Source organism: Hevea brasiliensis, unplaced genomic scaffold, assembly GCF_030052815.1.
Source record: "Hevea brasiliensis isolate MT/VB/25A 57/8 unplaced genomic scaffold, ASM3005281v1 Scaf39, whole genome shotgun sequence".
NCBI classification, from domain to species: Eukaryota; Viridiplantae; Streptophyta; class Magnoliopsida; order Malpighiales; family Euphorbiaceae; genus Hevea; species Hevea brasiliensis.
In genome coordinates this window covers 256,525-274,111 of record NW_026614906.1, presented here as the reverse complement: position 1 = coordinate 274,111, position 17,587 = coordinate 256,525, and the positions used below count along the sequence as shown (strand labels likewise).

Below are 17,587 nucleotides of genomic sequence, written 5' to 3'. Positions count from 1 at the left end.
TCTTTTACTGTATATTTCTGTTGTCTTTTTATGCCCTTTAATAATATAGTTAAGATGAAATTTAAACATGAATTAATATATGATTTGCTATTTTAAGTTTAATTAGTTTTTTTTATAAATTAAGTTTTATTTCATTTCGATAGGTGAGTGCAGCATACACAAGGTTCTTCTGGAAGATTTTTTTATTCTTTTTAATGTTGTTAAATGTTTCTTCCAATTTTTAATATTGTTTTTGAAATTCTTAATTATTTGAGATTTTTCTTGATTAAATCGATCTACTATGAACTAACGACATAATATGAATGTAATGCTTAAATAATTAATTTAAAATAATATTTATAGTGAATATAGTTTCTGATTACTTTCCATGTTAATTTATGATATGCAATTAGTTTTTATAAAGTAAAAAAAAAATTATAAATAATATATCTTCTATCAATGTTTGTCAAATGTACATGGCCTTGTCCAATATTCACATTTGTCAATACCTGATGGGTTTTTTCTACTCGTTTTTTCTTTTGATATGCAATTCAAACTCAGAGCCACCATTAGATTTCAAATCAAAATTTATCATTTTTCAAACAAAGGTGGAAAAAATTATTTTATGTTATTTTTAAGGATTCAATTTTAAAGATTAAAATTTCATTCGCAAGGGTAGAGATGGCAAATCGAGTGAGTTTCAGTTAGGATCATTCGGATTCCAGTCAATTTAAACTTCATTTTTCACTTTCTCAGAATTTTATATTCTTGATCCAATTTTCACTTAGCATTTTCCCTGTACATACTCTTGAACCAGTCTTCACGTACTTCCTTAGCATTTTTCCTACACACAGTTTTTCTCATAATCTAATTATTATTGTTGGAATATTTCCCTTGTCGAAATTTCTTCATACTCATGTTATATATATATTTCATAATATTAGATTTTTAATCTATAATTTGAATTGAATTTGTTTTTCATTATTGTTTTGAAAAATTTTAATTTGAAGTAAATTGAACAAGTTTTTTAATTTTAAGTCAATATATTTTAAATTCAGTAATTTATAATATTAAATATTCAAAATATTTTTAAATTAATAGTAATTCTATTTAATCTTTACCGAGTCAATTTTATTCAAAAATTAAACTTTATTTTTGTGGCTATATTCATTGAATGTTTTTGTCTTTATAGCATGAAAAGTTTGATCAAAACTTGTGAAATCCAGTCAAACTCAGACGACTTGGTTGACAACGTCATTGATTAGTATATGTGGCAGTCATTGATTAGTGACATTGTAAATGCAATAGTTTTTTTTTTTTGACAATGTAAATGCAATTGTAGTATTTGTTTCTCTAGGTTCCTTTTTGAGCTCATACTTTTAATAAAATTTATTGCTTACCAAAACAAAAAAGAATGATACTCGAACAAAACATCAGGATTAAAAAGAATATGTCTACAGCCCAATAATCAGGCAACCTAAACATACACATATAAGATGGTCCGAAAAGGATCCCAAATTTCACATAAAGCATGTTGGCCAAACCTCCATTAGACCTGAAAGCTAGTAAAGACAAAGGACTACTAGTGCAGGAAACACCAAAAGCTCTGAAATATTAAAATAACTGGGTGAGTGTAAACACAGTGAATAACACCATGGTAGAAATCACTTACCCAACATCCATTGTGAAATTAAACATCAAAACTTCAGAAATTAAGGAACTTTCGGGCTGCCATCATGTTCTTGAAACAACACTAAGCTGGATTTTTGTCAGTCTTCCTTCAATACCTGATGAAATCAAAGTGTAAAGGACATTTCTTGATTTATAGATGACAGAAGGAAGCTGCTAGGGGGTGGTTTTAACTTCATGAACGCTGGAAATGGCTAAAGGGCAGCAGCGGCAAGAGGGAACATTAGTGGTAGTTTTTATTCTTCCTTTCTAGAAGCAGGGTGTGACAAATATAAGACTACACTCTCATTTTATAATTTTTTATATTTATTTTAGTTTATCCTTTGATTATTAAGTAAATTTTCATTGATTTTAATAAATATTTAAATATTGAAATTTTGGTGTCTGTCTTTTCACTATTTTTTTTAGTAATTTTATTAATTTCTACTTGTTTAAATATCTAGAAGAAACTTTTTTGAAACCTCATGGCCAGATTTATCCATTAAAAATTTTAAGCTGGGATTTTATTGCGCATGTGAATGCTAAGAATATTTAGCTTTCAAATTATAACCTTTTGTTATAAGCAAGTGTTTAAGATAAGAATATGTTATGCATAAGAGTGTTATTCGCTCATAATGATCATCAGTAATGATATTGTATAAAGACGTATATCTAAACAAAAAATGGAATGAGCTAAATATGTTTTTTTTTTTTTTTTCCTAGTAAATTATAGGTATCTTTAGTCTACTGAGTTAAGTCTAATCCTACTCGCGTCGGAAATGTCTATTATGGGGTAAAGCGCTATCAATGGAGATTTTCTTCATTCACAAGCATTAAATCCTCAACCTTACTTAGCCCAAGTTTTACGCTGTATGCTTAATTAACTTTGATTTCAATTTCAAAGGTAAAATTAAAAGACTTTGAATTTGTCACGAGAAGAAAGCTTTTCCAATTTCAATTTCAGAGCCACTATTAGATTTCAAATCAAAAAAAAATTTTTTTTCACTTTTTTTTTTTCCCTGTATATACTTGAACCTTTTCTTTACTTCTCTTAGCATTTTTTTTTGCATACAGTCTTCATCATTTTTTTTTTTGTCAAGTGTTCAGACCCATACCGACTAGGCTTGTTTGGATTCATGAATTTAGATTTAAATTTTAGATATTTGATCTAAAATTTAGAATTTCAAATAACATTGTTAATGTTGATCTTTTAATTAAAAGTGTAATTATTTTATATAAATAAATATTTTTATATATAAATTAATTAAATTAATATTTTAATTTAAATATAATACATAAATTATAAGTTATAAAAAAAATTAAATTATAAGTTATAAAAAAAATTTATCTCAATAAAGTTTCTTTAAAATAATAAGAAGAACATTATAAAAATTATAATATTGAAAACATGTTAATAGGTTGAGGAACTTTACGTAATTTTCCCAAAAACTTATTTACCATCCTTGTTGTTTTATATATAATTTGAGAATTCAAGTTTTATCAACTATTGTTCTGTAATCTGTACTATAATTAAACTGTACTATAATCTTTTAATAAAATTAAATTAGTAGTATGTCCTAATCTCAACTGAGAGCTCCTCCCCACTCAAACTCTATATATATATATATATATATATATATATATATATATATATATATATATATATATATATATATATATATATTATTGGAATAAAAATATGTAATACTAAATTAAAATTTTGAGATTATGCTATAGAGATAACAGCTGCTAAGGTTAAGGCAGCCAAATTTTTTTTTAAGCAGCAACCAAAAAGGGCTTTACTTTTGATATCAGATGAATGTGAAGGCACCGGATGTTCTTATTGGAAAAAAAATTATTTATAAAGACAGGGTCATAGTGTAAGGTATATATTGAAAGTATACTATATATGGACGATTATGATCATCATTTAATAATAATAATTATTATAATTATTATTATTATTATTAAGAGATAAACTTAACATATTTTAGTTAAATTATTTATAATTTTATAAAATTTAATATTTTGAAATACTATAATTTTAAAAATTTTGCATAATTAATGAACTCTTTAATTATTAATTAATTAAATGATAATTCGATATGACTAATTAAATATTGAATAATAGTTACTTGTCAAAAAAATAATCACAATGCATGATATATAAACTAAATATTAATTTGATCTTTCAAATTGATAGTAAAATTTAATCAAGTACAAAATATAAAAATTGAATTAGTTATATTTTAAAATTGATAAATTGAGTTAATTTGTCTTCATTTTTAACTGTGTACTACATGACTTGTTCAGGGACTAAATAAAAATTTTTACATTTTATAATTGGCTACTCAAAATTTATAAAAAGTTATTTCTCTATAAATTTTATCTTTCTACTCTGTCTTTATAATTTACCTCCTAAAAAAACTATAACAATAATAGAAAAAATTAATTGAAAGTAAAATAAAAAATTTATTTCATTCTTTTACTCTTTCAATCTCATCTTAAAATCGAAAATCGAAATTAAATATTCAACAATTATAACATCAATTTTTTTTTCACAATATTATCTTAGAAAAACTATTTTTCAAAAAATATTAAAAAATGTAAAAACTTAGTTATTACTTCTATAAAACATTAAGGATCAAAAGAAAATTTAACATTTAAAGCAAGTAACCTTAACGTGCCTCTTTCTCTCTCCTTTGTATACAGCTAAAAATTAGAGTAAATTGACCCAATAGCAACATATAATTAGCCCAATTTTTATGCTGTATGCTTAATTAACTTTGCTTTCAATTTCAAAGGTAAAATTAAAAGACTTTGAATTTTTCACAACGGGAGAAGAAAGCTTTTCCAATTTGTCACAACAAAATATAATTTTAATTAGGTTTTAGGAGAGTGCACTGCACAATGGAAAATAACTTCTATAAATACCAAGCTATGCTTATAGAAGAAAGACGTAACAAATGACCCATCAAGCTTCCCATTTAAACTATTAAAAGGCTTTTCATGGCTCTTAAGGCCATGAAAGAAAACTCTTCTTCTTCTTCTTCTTCTTCTTCTTCTTCTTCTTCTCAACAATGGAAATATGATGTTTTTCTTAGCTTTAGGGGTGAAGATACCCGTAAGAATTTTATCAGTCATTTGTGTAAAGAGTTTCGTCAAAAAGGAATCATAATATTCAAGGATGATCGAGAACTTGAGAAAGGGAAAACTATTTCTCAAGAACTCCTCAAAGCAATTGAAAGCTCCAAAATTTCTCTTGTCATCTTTTCAAAAAATTACGCTTCTTCAACATGGTGTTTGGATGAACTCGTAAAAATTTTAGAATGGAAGAACTCTGGCAACCAAATAGTTTTGCCCATTTTCTATGACGTGAATCCATCAGAAGTTCGAAAACAGAATGGGAGTTTTGAAAATGACTCTGAACATTATCAGCAGAACGACGAGAGGGTGCAACGGTGGAGACTTGCTATGACTCAAGTGGCCAATCTTTCTGGATGGAATTTACAAGACAGGTCAGAATATATCCCATTTCTTTTAGTTATTTTAATTAGCATTTTCCCTCACTAAACTCATGCGTCAATAAGACCAATTTAACCAGAAAATTTTATACGAGGTCCAGAGATATTTCTGAAATTTTAAAATTTTTTAGGGTATAGTAGTAGTTTTTGAAAAAATTAATTTTTTTATTACTTTTATCAAATTTTAACGGGCACTGAATCACTCGATTATTTTAAAAGTTTTAATGGATTCATTATTAATTTTATAAAAAAAAAATAATTATATATAAACAGTAAAATACAAACCCTCTTATAAAAAAAAAAATTGAAACCATCATTGCCTCTTAGCCTTTTTTTTCTTTATTAATTCTATCATCATCAATTTTTATTCATTGAAATTTAAATTATTTGACAAGATCATCAAAGGAAAGTCTAGTATAATTCTCTCATCATTCTTTTCATCAATTTAAAATAGTTTTTTTTCTCATAATCTCATTATTATTATTGTTGGAATCTTTCCCTTGTCGAAATTTCTTCATACTCATGTTATATATATATATTTCATAATATTAGATTTTTAATCTATAATTTGAATTGAATTTGTTTTTCATTATTGTTTTGAAAATTTTTAATTTGAAGTAAATTGAACAAGTTTTTTAATTTTAAGTCAATATATTTTAAATTCAATAATTTATAATATTAAATATTCAAAATATTTTTAAATTAATAGTAATTCTATTTAACCTTTACCAAGTCAATTTTATTCAAAAATTAAACTTTATTTTTGTGGCTATATTCATTGAATGTTTTTGTTTTTATAGCATGAAATGATTAGTACATGTGGCAGTCATTGATTAGTGACATTGTAAATGCAATACTATTATTATTTTTTTTTTTTGACAAGGTAAATGCAATAGTAATATTTGTTTCTCTAAAAGATAACTCTAAACTATTATTATGAAAAGTATAAATTTATTATCTATATTTTTTGATAGTCAATAAATTAAATAATATTAATTTAATTGTCCACTAAAAACTAAATAATATTAATTGAAATTTAAGAGTAAGTTAGACAAGTTAATTAAATATTAAAATGATATATTTCTAATATATAAGCAAATATACTAAAATTAATTTATAAAAGAATATATTTATTAAGGTAATATTAATTTAATATATTAATATTTAATTTAATATTTTATTTTAATATTAATTTATAAAAGCAATATTAATATTTTGAAATAAATTAGTCTAAAAATTAGAAATTAGAAATGAAACAATTAGCTACATAGAAAAAAAGTGATAATTTTTTGAACGTTTTGTTAAAATCATTCCTTAAAATGGAGAGAATTTCTCACTTCCTTTTCCTTCTCCTACCAAATATTTTGAGATGAAAATATTATTAAGAGACAATTTTATTGTGTTTCTCAAAACTTTAATTAGTTACGTCTGAAATTATCTCTAATTATTTTGTATTTAGGAACATTTTATAAAATGTCTCTAAAAAGCCTTAATATCATTTGAGGAAGAAGTGCCACTGGAAGAACTCATGACTAGAAACTTAAAATGTTTTGGAAAGACTATGTTTCCTATTATTGAATATGAGTACAATGAAATGCTTATTATATGTTTCCTATTATTATTGATATCTCAATTTGTGTAGGAATTTATTATTTATATCTCTCTATAATATACCCTTTGCATATTATAGAATTTTCGTGTGCGCGATATGAACAAAATTGAACACTTGATATTTTTAATGTTATTTCTATGTTTAAAATATTGTGTTATTTATGATAATAGGATATTCTTATATTGTAGGGAGGAGTCAGAGTTTATTCAGGATATCACTAAAGATGTACTTAACAAATTGGGAAGATTTAGTCATAGCATAGCCAAGGATTTTGTTGGAATGGATTCACGATTAGAGAAAATGAGATTGTGTATCAATATAAATGAGCTAAATAATGTCAAAACGGTAGGTATTTGTGGGATGGGTGGCATTGGAAAAACAACTATTGCCAGTGTCACCTACAAGGAAATGCAATGCCAATTTGAGGGTAGTGCTTTTCTTGCGGATGTTAGAGAAACTTCAAGAAAATATGGTTTGTTCACTTTACAAAGACGACTTTTATGTGCAACATTGATGGAAAGAGACATAGATGTGTATGATGTATACAATGGAGTTTATCACATAAAAAATAGGCTATCTCGGAAGAAGGTTTTGGTCATTCTTGATGATGTTGATGAGTTGGAGCAATTAGAATTATTAGTTGGAAAAAAAGATGAAAACTGGTTTGGAGTTGGAAGTAGAATCATAATAACGACTAGGGATGAACATTTGTTGATCCAACATGAAGTAGATCAAATATATAGGGTTGAGGAGTTAAATCATCATGAAGCCCTTCAACTCTTTTGCTTGAAAGCCTTTAAGAAAGATTGTCCACCACAAGATTACATGGAGCTATCCAACAAAGCTGTAAACTATGCAGGTGGCCTCCCATTAGCGCTTAATTTTTTGGGTTCCTCCTTGTATGCTAGATCTGTGAAAGAATGGAACAGTGCATTGAAGAGGTTGAAAGAAATTCCCAATGAAAAAATTCTAAGTAAGCTTGAAATAAGTTTTGATGGATTGGAGGAAATACAAAAAAAAATATTTCTTGACATCGCATGCTTTTTCAAAGGAAAAATGATACGTTATGTGATGAAAGTACTGGAAAGTGGTGGATTATACCCAGATATTGGTATAAGGGAGCTTATCGATAAATCTCTCATAACTATTTCAGACAACCGTGTGTGGATGCATGATTTGCTTGAAGAAATGGGTCAAGAAATTGTTCATCGAGAATGTCGAGAAGAGCCTGGACGACGTAGTAGACTATGGCTTTATAAGGATGTCTGTCACATCTTAATGAATGATACGGTTAGTATTACTCAATATTAAGAATTATATTTGATTTGATAAACTTCCATTATAAATGTTATAAGTCTTTCAGTTGTTTTCACCATTAATTGTTGCCTTTGATTTTTTAGGGAACAAATCTAATTGAAGGTGTAGTCCTGGATTATATGTTTGATCAAGGAGACAGATACATGAGTTCTAAAGCCTTCTTGAAGATGAAAGCTCTCAGATTGCTCATACTTCGCAATTTAAAACTCTCCAAAGACATTGAATATCTTTCCAATGAATTAAGGTACTTGGAATGGCGTGGGTATCCTTTCAAATCTTTGCCACAAACTTTTCAACCAGATCAACTTGTTGAGCTCCATTTGTCTTATAGCAGAATTGAACAATTATGGAAGGGAGTAAGAGTATGTATGATTAACTCCTTATATCTGTTTATTACTCTGGTTTTACGGTTTCTTTCTGATTTCCTTTCATTATCTTTTACAGCCTTTAAAGTTGTTGAAGATAATTGATCTTAGTTACTCCAAAAATTTAATCAAGACACCTGACTTTAGAGAGATCCCATACCTTGAAGAGTTGATACTTGAATGTTGTACAGGATTACTTGAAGTACACCATTCTATTGGACTTCTAGAAAGGCTTGTTTTACTGAACATGAGGAATTGCAAAAGCCTTACAGCTCTTCCAAGTAGCCTGTGTAATTTGAATTCTCTTAAAGTTTTTATATTGAGTGGCTGCTCAAATCTTGAAGAAATTCCAGATAACATTGAGGATATGACATCTGTGGATGTGTTTGAAATAGCAGGAATCAGTTCAACATCATTGCCATTAGCTCAGCCATGGGATTGTCTTTGCCCTTGGTGGCCAATGCCTAAGAAACCTACACCTGCCATGTCCTTTGAGTTGCCTTCTTTAAGAGGCTTTTGCATTCTTAGGAGACTTAATCTAAGTCATTGCGGTCTTACGGATGCAATGATTCCTTATGATCTAAGTTGTTTCCCATTTTTAGAATTTCTAGATCTAAGCGGAAATGATTTTGTAAGCATGCCTGAAAGCATTAGTCAACTCTCTAAACTCTTACTTGTTCGTTTTAGCAATTGTAAGAGAATTCGATCATTTCCAAATAATCTTCCTTCGGGTCTCAAACTTCTTGGTATGGAGGGTTGCCCTTGCTTGGAAACTTCACTAACTACAAGCATAAGTAGAAATTTTAAACTTGAAAACCTTCACTTCGTTGATTGCAAGAAGCTTCAGTCCTTGCGTGATCTTTCATCAACCATTTTACAACTTAGTGTGGAATGTCTAACTACACAGGAAAGTATTCCAAATCCATTTGAAGCAAGCACTTCAAGAACTTCATCGTTCACTCTTACAAAATGGGTAAGGTTGATTGAGATTCAAGGCCAAAATCTTAGGCCACTTGCAAGGCTAATGAGTTACCTGCATTTCTTATTGGTGCATAACTCTCTCTCTCTGGTCAGTCTCTCATTCTCTCTCTCTCTCTCTCTCTCTCTCTCTCTCTCTCTCTCTCTCTCTCACACACACACATCTTGGGGGGCCCTAGATTTTTCAAAAAAAAAAAAGTCACATTTTTCAGTTTATATATACACTATCTTTTTATTTTTAAAGATATTATATATTTTTGTGTCATATGATATTGTATCATGTATTTGTTCCTTTTTTATGTTATATTTGTGGGTCATAGCAAATTTCATTATGTGCATTCTGACTTCTTGCCAAAGAACTTTAGAATTTGTGCATTCCAGGACCAACTCAACTACTAAATAACTATCCAATTACACATGCATCCACCAAAAAAGTTTTATTTTCCCTTAGAACATTGCTGCAAAGCTACACGTTAATTTTTAAGTAATAATTTTGGCTCAGGGACTCTTTAGTTTAAACACCCTTATATCATTGTGTTTATCCTCAAGTGAAGTTCCTGTGTGGTTCAACAATCAAGGCTCGGGGTCTTCATTAGAATTGCAGCTACCTCCTTGTTGGTTGAATTACGGATGGGCAGGATTCTTTTTATCTGGAGTTTTAGATTCCATCATGATCAGCCTCCTTCAGTGGATACTTGTACTGTTGTCTGTGACTTGCATGCATACAATTTGCCGTCGGAAAAAAGTTTGTTTCTATGTCGCTCTAAGATGGAAATCGCTCAAGATTTATGCGTCACTTCTGATCAACTTTGGGTTAGCTTTGTGCCTCCTAGCTCCATAACTTGTCTAGATCAGTTGAAAGGATGTAATCAACTTAAGGCGTCATTTTTTTCTGACCAGTTAGAGGTGAAGAATTGTGGACTTCGTCTAATATATCATGAGGATGAATATGTAGAGGAATTAATGTGGTGCGATAAGCCTTTTGAGGATTTGGGTCTCCCAGGAATAACTATTGCAGAGGTACTTTTAAATGGCCTTTTTCTTTCTTGTTTTTTTAAAAGTAGCTAAAGTATGAATTCATCATTCTTTATACATTTTAAAAATAGAAAAATTGAGTCAGTAAAATACACAATAATTGTTTTTCTTTATGGTTATTCAATTAAAAAAATGATTGTGTGTACACATTATTCACATATTAAATTATTAATTCTTTTTTTTTTCAATTTTCTTTTGAGAAATTGCTTTTTACATGAAAAATTAAAATTATGTTTCGGTTAAAAATTTTTTTTTTTTTAATTTTTTAATAGATTTCTTTTTCCTTTAGTCACTCGTTTTGCTCAGTTGACACTTAATTTATTGTTTATTATTTGTGTTGTAGGTTTTACTTTTTTTTTTTTTTTAATTTGATTGTAGGTTTAAATTTGCTGAATTGCAAGGGCAACTATCATGGGCCTCGATTGAGAGATGTAAATTAGGAAAATCAATGTTATGCTCCTTTTATTATTATTAGTTTTGTCAATTTTATCTTTAATATGTATCGCATATTATTGTACTTGTTATATAGACTTGTATATAAATTTTTAAGTGAAAGCCTTTGAAATTTGGTAAAATCTATAACTTAATTCTCGTATTTTTAAAGTTAAACATTTTTGTCCAAGAAATTTGCCAAAACTTACAATTTAGTCTCTCTATATAATTTTCTATCTAATTGACCATTAATTATAGTAAAAATGACCAAAACCCTTTAATCTATATTTCCTAACTAAAATGATTAAGTCCCTAAGGTTTTATATTATAATCCTTTAATTTAAATTTTATAAACAAAATAGTATCTTGATTTACACTATTTTGGTTATAATACAAAACCTCAAGGACTAAATTGTTTAAGTTAGAAAACATATACAGTTAAAGGTATTTTAGTTATTTTCGCTATAATTAATAGCAAATTGGAAGAAAAATTAAACGGAATGACTAAATTGTAAGTTTTGCAAAACTTTAGGATATTATTTGATTTGTTTTGAAAATATAGGAACTAAATTATAGGTTTTCTCAAATCTCAAAATAAAGTATTATTTACCCTTAATTTTTTATATATAATTTTCTATTAAATTTTATATATGATATAATATTATTATAGGATTATAAATATTATATTTAATTATTTAAATTAAAATATTAATTTTAATTTGTTTTAATTAATTATATATGTAAAATATTTATTAATTTAAGAATTACTATTACTTTTTTATCATTTCTGTATTGTTTTATTAACATTTAATATTAACTGAATTTAAGCTTAAATGTAATTTTAAAAAAGAGTAAATTATAATTTAACATCTGAAATTTGACAAAACCAACAACTTAATTCCTTTATTTTCAATACCAAGCAATTCAGTCATCAAAATTTGATAAAACTTATAACTTAATCCTTGCTATTAGAAATTTTGTTAATTACCATTGATTCTAAAAAAAAGACCAAAATACCCTTAACTCTATTTCAGTATGAAAATAATTTAGTCCCTAAGATTTTATTTTATTGGCAATTTAGTCCCTAAAATTTAGTTAACCTATAAATTAGTCCCAGTAGTGTTAAAATCATGCAACTTAGTTCTTGACATTTTAATAAACTTATAATTTAATCTCTATCATTAGAATTACAATTAATTCTCTACTAAATTTAGCAAAAATACCAAAATACTTTTAACTCTATTTTTAGTATGAAAATAATTTAGCTCTTGAAATTTTATTTTAATAACGATTTGCATCCATATTCATACTTTTTTATATATATAACAATATAATATAATATATGAAAATATCATAAATTGATATATACACACACACATATAATTATTTATATATTATTAAAATAATAATGACATAAGGCTTATTTATAAATAGTTATAATATTTAAAAATCAATTTGTAACATATATGGATATTTTGTAATTAATCAAAATTTTTAAGGACCTTAAAGTAATTAATTCATATTTTATTAATTTAAATTTAAAATTTTTTAATTTAATAGACTCAATTTTAAAAAATGCAATGACTAAATTGTTAATGAAATAAAATATCAAGTACTAAATTATTAAGAAAATAAAACTTTAAAGACTAAATTGTTTTTAGATTAAAAATAAAGAAAATGACATTTTAGTTATTTTTGCTAAAATTATCAGTACCTCAATAAAATTCTAATGGTAGGGACTAAGTTATAGGTTTTGTCAAATCTCAGGAATTAAATTGCTCTATTTTGAAAATACAAGGACTAAGTTATGGATTTTATCAAAACTCATGGACTAAATTGTAGTTTACTCATAAAAAATATAACAATAAGTTTTAAATGGTGAAGATGTTTAAAAATTAAAATAAATTAATGATAAATACAAGTTAACTCGCTGAATTAAATTTGTTCAAAGTCAGTTTTTTTTTTCATAATTTAAAATAATATTAGCTTGCATAATAAGGTTGCATAAGTAGATTAATATTTTGAAAGAATATTATTTATAAAATTAAAAAAAAATAATTTTTAAAATGTATTTTATAGTTTAATGCACTATTATTATAAAATTTTCAATTTCACGGCATTAATATCTTGAAATTTATATTGCCATATTGTTTAATGCAGATAATTCCAAAATCTATTTAACATATTATAATGGGTTAAAGGCATTTCTGGCAAAGTCAATGTCCCCTTAATACATTTATTATTATTATTATTATTATTATTATTATTATTATTATTATTATTATTATTATTATCTTTTGGGTGTTTGTTTTTCAACACCCGACTTTATTTTCAAACTTTTTTGTTTCTTAATTCATAAAATGCATTTATAATATAATAATAACTAATTGTTAGGTCTTCTAATTGCCATAAAAAAAAAAAAAAAAGTGAATAAGAATGAATATTTGACTATAAAGTTAGAATTGAATAATCAATGACACCTATAACAAATATTTATAATTTTATACATGATCACAGTAATGCATAGGAATTCATCTATAGTCATCCATAACATGAAAGTAAATATTATTATAACTGTATCTAACTTATAGAGACAGATAACTAATGCAGTTTCCTCTAAAATATTGTTCATATAATTTTGGATAATCAATTGGTTGGTTGCTATAATGGTTCTTATCCTTAATTCCTTGGTAAGATGCCGTGGTAGTCTTTTATTTGTGGTGTCCTGATTTCTTTATATGACTAAGTTATTTTGTTGAAGAATTCATATCCAATGATGACTGTACTTCCAAGAAAAAATGTCTAGTTGCTGGACGAATTCTAGTTTCTATGTCTTCGCTTGATTTTGTATGCAAAAAGGTTGACGTGGGAGAAGCCAAATTTCACGTGACTCTAATTAAAGATTGTTGTGAAGTGATGCCTATCTCTGTTACATGCAAGGCACATGTAACTTCTTTTAAATAAAAAAAAAATCAAAAAAAGTAATCATTATTATATTCATTTTTATATGTAATAATCGTTACGTTATTTTAAATATGATTGATTACGTTATGTAATTACCATTTTATTACATAAAAATTTTTTATATTACTAAACAATTTAATCAAATATGTAATATAAATATAATTACATTACAATTTTAATTACGTTTATCCAACATAACCTTAGTGCTTGTGACGAAACGCTGCATGACCATGGAACAGAGTAGGGACAGCAGAGCGGCAATTGGCTTGGGGGATGCTATGCTTATCTGTGCCGGTGATAGCAATTATTTGGACTTATTCCCAATAGTGGCCCATTAAATTTAGACAATTTTGAAAGGAGACCAGAGCCTAGTGTTTTACTTCCAACTGTAGAGATGGTCGAGGAAAACACAAGTAGCTGTAGTGGGGTCCCATTACAAAAGTCCACTAGAAAATGAAGAAGATAATCAGCTAGCATTCGTGAATCTGGACAATGGGAGCCTCAATCTTAGGCCCACTCTCCAACAATCAAAAGAAAGTTGAAACGTCTAGAATGCTAAAGAATCGCATGAGGTACAAGCTCTAGTCTGACTGGGAGAAATTTGCCTCTGATAAGCATATTGATCTTCTCAAGCTATTTGCTCGATAGTATGCAGTACTAATTTTGTAGGGTAATAATCCAAATGCGATGGGCTTCCATTTTGGTGCATAGGAGGAGGTGAGGCAAATGATTCTTCTAGGTTATGGTCTGCTGCTTCTGTTACCCATCTCATGCTCTGCTGCTGCCCGTTTTGATCTATGCTACAAATCTTGGGCAATGCCTTGACATTTGTTTATTTGGTTAGATGAATTTTCTCTTGACAATAGATTTATTCTTCAATTTTCTATCAACCTTTAGGTCCTTAGGCAACAAGCAATTTTCTCTGCTGCTGTCCATTAACGGCCCGGCCCACTAGTGATATTGTCCGCTCTGGGCCGAAGCCCTCACGGTTTTAAAACGCGTCACTAGTAGTTACGAACCACCAACTTATAAATCCAGCATCTCTCCCGTGTTTTGCCGATGTAGGATTTGCCTAGGGTGTTACAATCCACCCCCCTTATGGGACTCAGCGTCCTCGCTGAGGTTTGCCCCACCATCGTTCAAGGTTGCACGCGGAGCGGCTCTGATACCACAAATGTAATGGCCCGGCCCACTAGTGATATTGTCCGCTCTGGGCTGAAGTCCTCACGGTTTTAAAACGCGTCAATAGGGGTTACGAACTGTCAACTTATGAACCCAGCATCTCTCCCGTGTTTTGTCGATGTGGGATTTGCTTAGGGTGTTACAATTTTATTTTGACAAAAAGGCCTATTTTAGCCTTTAATGTATAGATCATTAGTCATATAAGTCCTTAAAGTGTTTTGGTGTTCAAACAAGCTTTTCAAATTTTTAAAAAATCAAATAAGTCCTTTAAATTTTAAAAATAAATCAAATAAGCCGTTTTTATAATAATGTTTATAGCTAAAACCTTTTTTTTTTTTTTTTGTCAATCTTGACCTAATTTGAAACTTTCATATTATTTATGGCCAGAGTCCCAAATTGGGCAAAATGAATGGTCACGTGGCAATTGATGTGGCAAAAATATTAATTTTTAATGTATGTTATTATTGACATGATGTAGCATGAACTTTAATTATTAATTTGATTGCTAATTTATTATTTAAAAATTTTTCTCGTAATATATATTTTTAAAATTTAAAATTTAAATTTCATAATTTTTTAATAATTTTTTATATCAAATAATTAATCATATAAATAAATAAATAAATAAATAAGATAACTTTAGTTAAAGGAAAAATAAGAAAAGAGAAGAAATCCTTTACCCTCGGTTTGAAGGAAATTTTTTAAGATAACGAGAAGGTTTTTAAATTTAAAAATCTTAAATTTGTGTTTGGGAGAGCTCTTGATTTTTAAAGTAAATTTTTAGGAGATTTTTTTCAAATCTTAAAAAAATTCTATTTTTCAATTTAATTAATTGGTGAATTAAGAAGATTCTTTCTTTAAAACTTTTAAATACTTTAAAAAAAAATTATTTCTCTTAAGTAATAAAAATTAAAAAAAATTAAAAGTCAAATTCCAAGCAATCGCAATAATATCTGAAAAGAAATAACGAAGGCCAAGCATAAGTGTTAGCATTTTCCCTGTACAGAGTCTTGACCCAATTTACACTTCCTTTGCATTTTCTCTCTACATAGTCTTGAACCAATTTCACTTTTCTTAGCATTTTATTTTAATTTTTTTACATGGTATTAAGATAGCAACATATATCCGTAAAAATTAATTTATGTAAATTTAATTAATAATTTTATCTAAATTTAATTAATAATTTTAATATCAAATTCCTTTTGAATATGACTAGAATTTATTCTAAACTATCTGCACTCATCTAAAATTCGATTATCATTATTCAAATATTACTTGAATTCTTTTGATTTTATATGTTTTAGTTAATAATTTATATAAAAAAATGTCTACTAATTATTTATATTTTCAATTTTAATGGTGTTATAAAATATTTAAATTCTATTTATTTAAAATAAAATATTCAAAAATTTATATATATATATATATATATATATATATATATATATATATATATATATATATATATTTATATAAATATATTCAAGTAACGGTGTCCGTAATACATAAAATCTAAACTTGATCCAAATTCAATGTGAGTATTATTTTCTTTATAATAACTTGTCTTAAACTTCATTATGTAATATTCAAGCTTCTTTCAGAAAGGTTTGATCAATTATCCGAGAATACTCAACTCATTGCCATTCTTAGTTTCATCCAATTTTCAATTTCTCAACTTTTTCTAGTTTTGATCCAATTTTCACTTTCTCAGCATTTTGCCCTGCGCCGTGTTGATCTAATCTTCACTTTCTTATCATTTTCTTTTGATATGCAATTCAAACTCAGAGCCACTATTAGATTTCAAATCAAAATTTATCCAGTTTTCACTTTCTCAGAATTTTATAGTCTTGATCCAATTTTCACTTAGAATTTTCCATGTATAAAGTCTTCATCCAATTTTCATTTTTGTCAAGTGTTCAGACCATACCTGACTGGGCTTTTTCCTACTCACTTTTTCTTTTGATATGCAATTCAAACTCCATTCACTGTTAAATTTCATGTCAAACTTTATCATTTTTGAAAAAAAAGGTGGAAAAAGAAGTTAGCTTGTGTTTGGATTCATGGATTTAGATTTAAATTTTAGATATTTGATCTAAAATTTACAATTTGAAATTTACAAATTTGAAAATATCTTGTTTAGATAATAAAAAAAAATTTAATTTTTTAATTTAAAATGGAGGTGAGTATCCAATAAAAAAAACTTTTATTAAGTTGAATTAGAATTTCAAATAATATTGTTAATGTTGTTCTTTTAAATTTTTATATTTATTTTGGATTTGATTGAAATCCAAAATATATATATATATGGTTTTTTAATTTTAGGCAAAAAACCTATTTCACCCTTAAAGTTTAGCCCAATAATCACATAAGTCCTTAGAGTTTTTCGGAGTCTAAATAAGCAATTTAAATTAAAAAAAAAAAAGAAATAATAAGTTTTTCAAATTTCAAAAATAGATCAAATAAATTATATTACTATTTTGGGGATAAATGATTTTAACTTGACTCCAAATCAAATCTAGTCAAGACCATGC

General features: G+C 26.9%; 1 protein-coding gene across 1 annotated transcript; it reads left to right on the top strand.

Annotated features, from left to right (window-relative positions):
• The first annotated feature begins 4,628 nt into the window (after nt 1-4,628).
• On the top strand, nt 4,629-10,862 carry LOC110664149 (disease resistance protein RPV1). The gene is made up of 7 exons (XM_058142244.1): nt 4,629-5,165; nt 6,972-8,073; nt 8,184-8,462; nt 8,545-9,438; nt 10,122-10,256; nt 10,344-10,463; nt 10,857-10,862. The coding sequence occupies exons 1-7, from the start codon at nt 4,657-4,659 to the stop codon at nt 10,860-10,862; spliced, it is 3,045 nt and encodes a 1,014-aa protein (XP_057998227.1). The 5' UTR covers nt 4,629-4,656.
• The last annotated feature ends 6,725 nt before the right edge of the window (nt 10,863-17,587 follow it).

Bases quoted from the DNA above. Each gene is read 5' to 3' on its own strand.
- LOC110664149 (XM_058142244.1), top strand. From the start codon at position 4,657: ATGGCTCTTAAGGCCATGAAAGAAAACTCTTCTTCTTCTTCTTCTTCT. The intron at 5,166-6,971 runs GTCAGAATATAT...CTTATATTGTAG, and splicing joins GGATGGAATTTACAAGACAG to GGAGGAGTCAGAGTTTATTC. The intron at 8,463-8,544 runs GTATGTATGATT...TATCTTTTACAG, and splicing joins AATTATGGAAGGGAGTAAGA to CCTTTAAAGTTGTTGAAGAT.